The sequence below is a fragment of the Schistosoma haematobium genome (genome assembly GCF_000699445.3).
Source record: "Schistosoma haematobium chromosome Unknown HiC_scaffold_153, whole genome shotgun sequence".
In the NCBI taxonomy this organism is placed as follows: Eukaryota; Metazoa; Platyhelminthes; class Trematoda; order Strigeidida; family Schistosomatidae; genus Schistosoma; species Schistosoma haematobium.
This window is the reverse complement of record NW_026137029.1, coordinates 1-9,686: the sequence shown is the minus strand read 5'-3', so window position 1 is coordinate 9,686 and position 9,686 is coordinate 1. Positions and strand designations below refer to the sequence as shown.

The following is a 9,686-nucleotide window of genomic DNA, read 5'->3' as shown; positions in this document are numbered from 1 at the left end:
GTGTAATTTCGGTGGTCAACTTTATGTGCAACTGAGAGATCGATTAATTGCAGGAATTAACATACCGAGTTTGGAAAGAGAGCTGTTAAGAATGCCAAACTGTTCCTTTCAAGATGCTAGAACTGCATGTATTAACTACGGAGCAGTCAATGAACTTGATATCCAGTTGATGAAGATTTCTAATACTTTGCTTAGTGGTCGTGATGAACTACAATCTCAGGGTCAATCAAACTTGCGTTCATTTAACAGTGATTCCTATTCTCGTGTAAATATGAAAGGTGTTTCAACAAGGAATTACAAAGCAAATCACAAAGGTGAGATGAAGTTTGGTAAAGGTTTATCATGTGGAAAGTTTCATGCTCGCAATCCATGTGTATTTCGTAATGCTAAATGTTTTAAATGTGGTAAGGTAGGACACATTCAGTCAGTATGCAAAGCTACTGTCCATTTTGCTTCAAGCTGTACTAAATCTTGTAATTTAAATTTAAATAATTCGGATGTTTCTAATGATCATTTATCTTTATCAACGATTTCAAAAGACAGTACAGAGTCATATGACAGTTCAGAGTTAGATGAAATCCAGAATTCTTGTGAGACAACAGTTCCTAATCAACCGATTTATCAGAATTCTCATGCTATTGTACCAGGTATGACTTTTCCTAATGATTCACATATTTCTAATGAAATTACTTGCAATTCTGAGGAAAATATGTTAAATGAACCTAATCATGATCGAAAACCTGATGTGGTTTGGATAGATGCTGATTTTTCTAACGATCCTACGCTCTGCAATGACAGTCCTAATGAATTTCATAAGAATATTTCAGAAGAATCAAATCCTGATGTCATATCATATATTACCTATCCTCATAATGCATTTGATCCTTGTGAAAAACCTGCTCAATGCGAAGCACGAGTACTAAGTGACCTCGAGTTTTATTACATTTCGGATGATTTCATATCAACTGCTGTTTACCCTTATCACAAAAACAGTTCTAATGTTTACTCTAAACAATGTGAGAAATATGTTTTAAATGAAGCCACATTATTCATAACTTGGGGATATAAAGATCCAAAATTATTTCGTGGGGGAGGATAGTGTTGAAAAATCTATGGTTCAAATTCTAGATATTATTGATTTCATTACAAAACCGACATGCTGGTTGTATACAATTCCAGGTGAGTCTGTTCCGATTTCGTTTGTTAATTCCAATACTAATGAGCACTTTCTAGATACTACAAAGTTTTTATCTTATACAATGTAGGACAGACTCAGGATGAACTTAACAAGAAGACGTACAACCGATTACAAACACTTATACTTCTATTTAAGCTGTGGCGGATGTGGTGTTTGAATTAACTAATGATTCTTTTGTACTTGTTGAATGCTCGATTTCGAATTCTAAATACAATACATTCGTTTGTGCCTGTGTCTTCTTAATTCAATTGCGTTAATCCTGGAATTCCTAGTTCATACGAGAATTCGAATACTATATTGGCGTCGCGATGGAGCCTGCAATGGAAAAGTTAGATATTCATTCAACTCCTGGAGCTTTTGAGGATTATTTGGAAAGGTTCGAAATCTGGAGCATGACCAAAGAAGATGATGAGGATGTTAATATTGTGGCATACTTCCTCACATTCATTGGGAGAGAAGCGTACAGCTTACTAAAAACTTTGGCATATCCAGAAAAATCTATCTCACTCCCTTATGCAACTCTTAAAGAGCTATTATTAAGTCATGTAAAATGCACCAGTTTTGAATGCCGTGAAAGGGCGAAGTTTCATAAGATGGTTCGTCAAAATGACCAAAAGGGTCGGGAATTCATCCTTGAATTACAGAAACAAGCTGCCAAGTGTAATTTCGGTGGTCAACTTTATGTGCAACTGAGAGATCGATTAATTGCAGGAATTAACATACCGAGTTTGGAAAGAGAGCTGTTAAGAATGCCAAACTGTTCCTTTCAAGATGCTAGAACTGCATGTATTAACTACGGAGCAGTCAATGAACTTGATATCCAGTTGATGAAGATTTCTAATACTTTGCTTAGTGGTCGTGATGAACTACAATCTCAGGGTCAATCAAACTTGCGTTCATTTAACAGTGATTCCTATTCTCGTGTAAATATGAAAGGTGTTTCAACAAGGAATTACAAAGCAAATCACAAAGGTGAGATGAAGTTTGGTAAAGGTTTATCATGTGGAAAGTTTCATGCTCGCAATCCATGTGTATTTCGTAATGCTAAATGTTTTAAATGTGGTAAGGTAGGACACATTCAGTCAGTATGCAAAGCTACTGTCCATTTTGCTTCAAGCTGTACTAAATCTTGTAATTTAAATTTAAATAATTCGGATGTTTCTAATGATCATTTATCTTTATCAACGATTTCAAAAGACAGTACAGAGTCATATGACAGTTCAGAGTTAGATGAAATCCAGAATTCTTGTGAGACAACAGTTCCTAATCAACCGATTTATCAGAATTCTCATGCTATTGTACCAGGTATGACTTTTCCTAATGATTCACATATTTCTAATGAAATTACTTGCAATTCTGAGGAAAATATGTTAAATGAACCTAATCATGATCGAAAACCTGATGTGGTTTGGATAGATGCTGATTTTTCTAACGATCCTACGCTCTGCAATGACAGTCCTAATGAATTTCATAAGAATATTTCAGAAGAATCAAATCCTGATGTCATATCATATATTACCTATCCTCATAATGCATTTGATCCTTGTGAAAAACCTGCTCAATGCGAAGCACGAGTACTAAGTGACCTCGAGTTTTATTACATTTCGGATGATTTCATATCAACTGCTGTTTACCCTTATCACAAAAACAGTTCTAATGTTTACTCTAAACAATGTGAGAAATATGTTTTAAATGAAGCCACATTATTCATAACTTGGGGATATAAAGATCCAAAATTATTTCGTGGGGGAGGATAGTGTTGAAAAATCTATGGTTCAAATTCTAGATATTATTGATTTCATTACAAAACCGACATGCTGGTTGTATACAATTCCAGGTGAGTCTGTTCCGATTTCGTTTGTTAATTCCAATACTAATGAGCACTTTCTAGATACTACAAAGTTTTTATCTTATACAATGTAGGACAGACTCAGGATGAACTTAACAAGAAGACGTACAACCGATTACAAACACTTATACTTCTATTTAAGCTGTGGCGGATGTGGTGTTTGAATTAACTAATGATTCTTTTGTACTTGTTGAATGCTCGATTTCGAATTCTAAATACAATACATTCGTTTGTGCCTGTGTCTTCTTAATTCAATTGCGTTAATCCTGGAATTCCTAGTTCATACGAGAATTCGAATACTATATTGGCGTCGCGATGGAGCCTGCAATGGAAAAGTTAGATATTCATTCAACTCCTGGAGCTTTTGAGGATTATTTGGAAAGGTTCGAAATCTGGAGCATGACCAAAGAAGATGATGAGGATGTTAATATTGTGGCATACTTCCTCACATTCATTGGGAGAGAAGCGTACAGCTTACTAAAAACTTTGGCATATCCAGAAAAATCTATCTCACTCCCTTATGCAACTCTTAAAGAGCTATTATTAAGTCATGTAAAATGCACCAGTTTTGAATGCCGTGAAAGGGCGAAGTTTCATAAGATGGTTCGTCAAAATGACCAAAAGGGTCGGGAATTCATCCTTGAATTACAGAAACAAGCTGCCAAGTGTAATTTCGGTGGTCAACTTTATGTGCAACTGAGAGATCGATTAATTGCAGGAATTAACATACCGAGTTTGGAAAGAGAGCTGTTAAGAATGCCAAACTGTTCCTTTCAAGATGCTAGAACTGCATGTATTAACTACGGAGCAGTCAATGAACTTGATATCCAGTTGATGAAGATTTCTAATACTTTGCTTAGTGGTCGTGATGAACTACAATCTCAGGGTCAATCAAACTTGCGTTCATTTAACAGTGATTCCTATTCTCGTGTAAATATGAAAGGTGTTTCAACAAGGAATTACAAAGCAAATCACAAAGGTGAGATGAAGTTTGGTAAAGGTTTATCATGTGGAAAGTTTCATGCTCGCAATCCATGTGTATTTCGTAATGCTAAATGTTTTAAATGTGGTAAGGTAGGACACATTCAGTCAGTATGCAAAGCTACTGTCCATTTTGCTTCAAGCTGTACTAAATCTTGTAATTTAAATTTAAATAATTCGGATGTTTCTAATGATCATTTATCTTTATCAACGATTTCAAAAGACAGTACAGAGTCATATGACAGTTCAGAGTTAGATGAAATCCAGAATTCTTGTGAGACAACAGTTCCTAATCAACCGATTTATCAGAATTCTCATGCTATTGTACCAGGTATGACTTTTCCTAATGATTCACATATTTCTAATGAAATTACTTGCAATTCTGAGGAAAATATGTTAAATGAACCTAATCATGATCGAAAACCTGATGTGGTTTGGATAGATGCTGATTTTTCTAACGATCCTACGCTCTGCAATGACAGTCCTAATGAATTTCATAAGAATATTTCAGAAGAATCAAATCCTGATGTCATATCATATATTACCTATCCTCATAATGCATTTGATCCTTGTGAAAAACCTGCTCAATGCGAAGCACGAGTACTAAGTGACCTCGAGTTTTATTACATTTCGGATGATTTCATATCAACTGCTGTTTACCCTTATCACAAAAACAGTTCTAATGTTTACTCTAAACAATGTGAGAAATATGTTTTAAATGAAGCCACATTATTCATAACTTGGGGATATAAAGATCCAAAATTATTTCGTGGGGGAGGATAGTGTTGAAAAATCTATGGTTCAAATTCTAGATATTATTGATTTCATTACAAAACCGACATGCTGGTTGTATACAATTCCAGGTGAGTCTGTTCCGATTTCGTTTGTTAATTCCAATACTAATGAGCACTTTCTAGATACTACAAAGTTTTTATCTTATACAATGTAGGACAGACTCAGGATGAACTTAACAAGAAGACGTACAACCGATTACAAACACTTATACTTCTATTTAAGCTGTGGCGGATGTGGTGTTTGAATTAACTAATGATTCTTTTGTACTTGTTGAATGCTCGATTTCGAATTCTAAATACAATACATTCGTTTGTGCCTGTGTCTTCTTAATTCAATTGCGTTAATCCTGGAATTCCTAGTTCATACGAGAATTCGAATACTATATTGGCGTCGCGATGGAGCCTGCAATGGAAAAGTTAGATATTCATTCAACTCCTGGAGCTTTTGAGGATTATTTGGAAAGGTTCGAAATCTGGAGCATGACCAAAGAAGATGATGAGGATGTTAATATTGTGGCATACTTCCTCACATTCATTGGGAGAGAAGCGTACAGCTTACTAAAAACTTTGGCATATCCAGAAAAATCTATCTCACTCCCTTATGCAACTCTTAAAGAGCTATTATTAAGTCATGTAAAATGCACCAGTTTTGAATGCCGTGAAAGGGCGAAGTTTCATAAGATGGTTCGTCAAAATGACCAAAAGGGTCGGGAATTCATCCTTGAATTACAGAAACAAGCTGCCAAGTGTAATTTCGGTGGTCAACTTTATGTGCAACTGAGAGATCGATTAATTGCAGGAATTAACATACCGAGTTTGGAAAGAGAGCTGTTAAGAATGCCAAACTGTTCCTTTCAAGATGCTAGAACTGCATGTATTAACTACGGAGCAGTCAATGAACTTGATATCCAGTTGATGAAGATTTCTAATACTTTGCTTAGTGGTCGTGATGAACTACAATCTCAGGGTCAATCAAACTTGCGTTCATTTAACAGTGATTCCTATTCTCGTGTAAATATGAAAGGTGTTTCAACAAGGAATTACAAAGCAAATCACAAAGGTGAGATGAAGTTTGGTAAAGGTTTATCATGTGGAAAGTTTCATGCTCGCAATCCATGTGTATTTCGTAATGCTAAATGTTTTAAATGTGGTAAGGTAGGACACATTCAGTCAGTATGCAAAGCTACTGTCCATTTTGCTTCAAGCTGTACTAAATCTTGTAATTTAAATTTAAATAATTCGGATGTTTCTAATGATCATTTATCTTTATCAACGATTTCAAAAGACAGTACAGAGTCATATGACAGTTCAGAGTTAGATGAAATCCAGAATTCTTGTGAGACAACAGTTCCTAATCAACCGATTTATCAGAATTCTCATGCTATTGTACCAGGTATGACTTTTCCTAATGATTCACATATTTCTAATGAAATTACTTGCAATTCTGAGGAAAATATGTTAAATGAACCTAATCATGATCGAAAACCTGATGTGGTTTGGATAGATGCTGATTTTTCTAACGATCCTACGCTCTGCAATGACAGTCCTAATGAATTTCATAAGAATATTTCAGAAGAATCAAATCCTGATGTCATATCATATATTACCTATCCTCATAATGCATTTGATCCTTGTGAAAAACCTGCTCAATGCGAAGCACGAGTACTAAGTGACCTCGAGTTTTATTACATTTCGGATGATTTCATATCAACTGCTGTTTACCCTTATCACAAAAACAGTTCTAATGTTTACTCTAAACAATGTGAGAAATATGTTTTAAATGAAGCCACATTATTCATAACTTGGGGATATAAAGATCCAAAATTATTTCGTGGGGAGGATAGTGTTGAAAATCTATGGTTCAAATTCTAGATATTATTGATTTCATTACAAAACCGACATGCTGGTTGTATACAATTCCAGGTGAGTCTGTTCCGATTTCGTTTGTTAATTCCAATACTAATGAGCACTTTCTAGATACTACAAAGTTTTTATCTTATACAATGTAGGACAGACTCAGGATGAACTTAACAAGAAGACGTACAACCGATTACAAACACTTATACTTCTATTTAAGCTGTGGCGGATGTGGTGTTTGAATTAACTAATGATTCTTTTGTACTTGTTGAATGCTCGATTTCGAATTCTAAATACAATACATTCGTTTGTGCCTGTGTCTTCTTAATTCAATTGCGTTAATCCTGGAATTCCTAGTTCATACGAGAATTCGAATACTATATTGGCGTCGCGATGGAGCCTGCAATGGAAAAGTTAGATATTCATTCAACTCCTGGAGCTTTTGAGGATTATTTGGAAAGGTTCGAAATCTGGAGCATGACCAAAGAAGATGATGAGGATGTTAATATTGTGGCATACTTCCTCACATTCATTGGGAGAGAAGCGTACAGCTTACTAAAAACTTTGGCATATCCAGAAAAATCTATCTCACTCCCTTATGCAACTCTTAAAGAGCTATTATTAAGTCATGTAAAATGCACCAGTTTTGAATGCCGTGAAAGGGCGAAGTTTCATAAGATGGTTCGTCAAAATGACCAAAAGGGTCGGGAATTCATCCTTGAATTACAGAAACAAGCTGCCAAGTGTAATTTCGGTGGTCAACTTTATGTGCAACTGAGAGATCGATTAATTGCAGGAATTAACATACCGAGTTTGGAAAGAGAGCTGTTAAGAATGCCAAACTGTTCCTTTCAAGATGCTAGAACTGCATGTATTAACTACGGAGCAGTCAATGAACTTGATATCCAGTTGATGAAGATTTCTAATACTTTGCTTAGTGGTCGTGATGAACTACAATCTCAGGGTCAATCAAACTTGCGTTCATTTAACAGTGATTCCTATTCTCGTGTAAATATGAAAGGTGTTTCAACAAGGAATTACAAAGCAAATCACAAAGGTGAGATGAAGTTTGGTAAAGGTTTATCATGTGGAAAGTTTCATGCTCGCAATCCATGTGTATTTCGTAATGCTAAATGTTTTAAATGTGGTAAGGTAGGACACATTCAGTCAGTATGCAAAGCTACTGTCCATTTTGCTTCAAGCTGTACTAAATCTTGTAATTTAAATTTAAATAATTCGGATGTTTCTAATGATCATTTATCTTTATCAACGATTTCAAAAGACAGTACAGAGTCATATGACAGTTCAGAGTTAGATGAAATCCAGAATTCTTGTGAGACAACAGTTCCTAATCAACCGATTTATCAGAATTCTCATGCTATTGTACCAGGTATGACTTTTCCTAATGATTCACATATTTCTAATGAAATTACTTGCAATTCTGAGGAAAATATGTTAAATGAACCTAATCATGATCGAAAACCTGATGTGGTTTGGATAGATGCTGATTTTTCTAACGATCCTACGCTCTGCAATGACAGTCCTAATGAATTTCATAAGAATATTTCAGAAGAATCAAATCCTGATGTCATATCATATATTACCTATCCTCATAATGCATTTGATCCTTGTGAAAAACCTGCTCAATGCGAAGCACGAGTACTAAGTGACCTCGAGTTTTATTACATTTCGGATGATTTCATATCAACTGCTGTTTACCCTTATCACAAAAACAGTTCTAATGTTTACTCTAAACAATGTGAGAAATATGTTTTAAATGAAGCCACATTATTCATAACTTGGGGATATAAAGATCCAAAATTATTTCGTGGGGGAGGATAGTGTTGAAAAATCTATGGTTCAAATTCTAGATATTATTGATTTCATTACAAAACCGACATGCTGGTTGTATACAATTCCAGGTGAGTCTGTTCCGATTTCGTTTGTTAATTCCAATACTAATGAGCACTTTCTAGATACTACAAAGTTTTTATCTTATACAATGTAGGACAGACTCAGGATGAACTTAACAAGAAGACGTACAACCGATTACAAACACTTATACTTCTATTTAAGCTGTGGCGGATGTGGTGTTTGAATTAACTAATGATTCTTTTGTACTTGTTGAATGCTCGATTTCGAATTCTAAATACAATACATTCGTTTGTGCCTGTGTCTTCTTAATTCAATTGCGTTAATCCTGGAATTCCTAGTTCATACGAGAATTCGAATACTATATTGGCGTCGCGATGGAGCCTGCAATGGAAAAGTTAGATATTCATTCAACTCCTGGAGCTTTTGAGGATTATTTGGAAAGGTTCGAAATCTGGAGCATGACCAAAGAAGATGATGAGGATGTTAATATTGTGGCATACTTCCTCACATTCATTGGGAGAGAAGCGTACAGCTTACTAAAAACTTTGGCATATCCAGAAAAATCTATCTCACTCCCTTATGCAACTCTTAAAGAGCTATTATTAAGTCATGTAAAATGCACCAGTTTTGAATGCCGTGAAAGGGCGAAGTTTCATAAGATGGTTCGTCAAAATGACCAAAAGGGTCGGGAATTCATCCTTGAATTACAGAAACAAGCTGCCAAGTGTAATTTCGGTGGTCAACTTTATGTGCAACTGAGAGATCGATTAATTGCAGGAATTAACATACCGAGTTTGGAAAGAGAGCTGTTAAGAATGCCAAACTGTTCCTTTCAAGATGCTAGAACTGCATGTATTAACTACGGAGCAGTCAATGAACTTGATATCCAGTTGATGAAGATTTCTAATACTTTGCTTAGTGGTCGTGATGAACTACAATCTCAGGGTCAATCAAACTTGCGTTCATTTAACAGTGATTCCTATTCTCGTGTAAATATGAAAGGTGTTTCAACAAGGAATTACAAAGCAAATCACAAAGGTGAGATGAAGTTTGGTAAAGGTTTATCATGTGGAAAGTTTCATGCTCGCAATCCATGTGTATTTCGTAATGCTAAATGTTTTAAATGTGGTAA

At 35.2% G+C, this 9,686-nt stretch overlaps 1 protein-coding gene across 1 annotated transcript; it reads left to right on the top strand.

The window, feature by feature from the left end:
• The first annotated feature begins 623 nt into the window (after nt 1-623).
• Nucleotides 624-6,992, top strand: MS3_00002508 (uncharacterized protein). The gene has a single exon (XM_051210108.1). It carries the CDS (start codon nt 5,219-5,221, stop codon nt 6,692-6,694), a length of 1,476 nt encoding a protein of 491 aa, XP_051064114.1. The 5' UTR covers nt 624-5,218; the 3' UTR covers nt 6,695-6,992.
• Nucleotides 6,993-9,686: the final 2,694 nt, after the last annotated feature.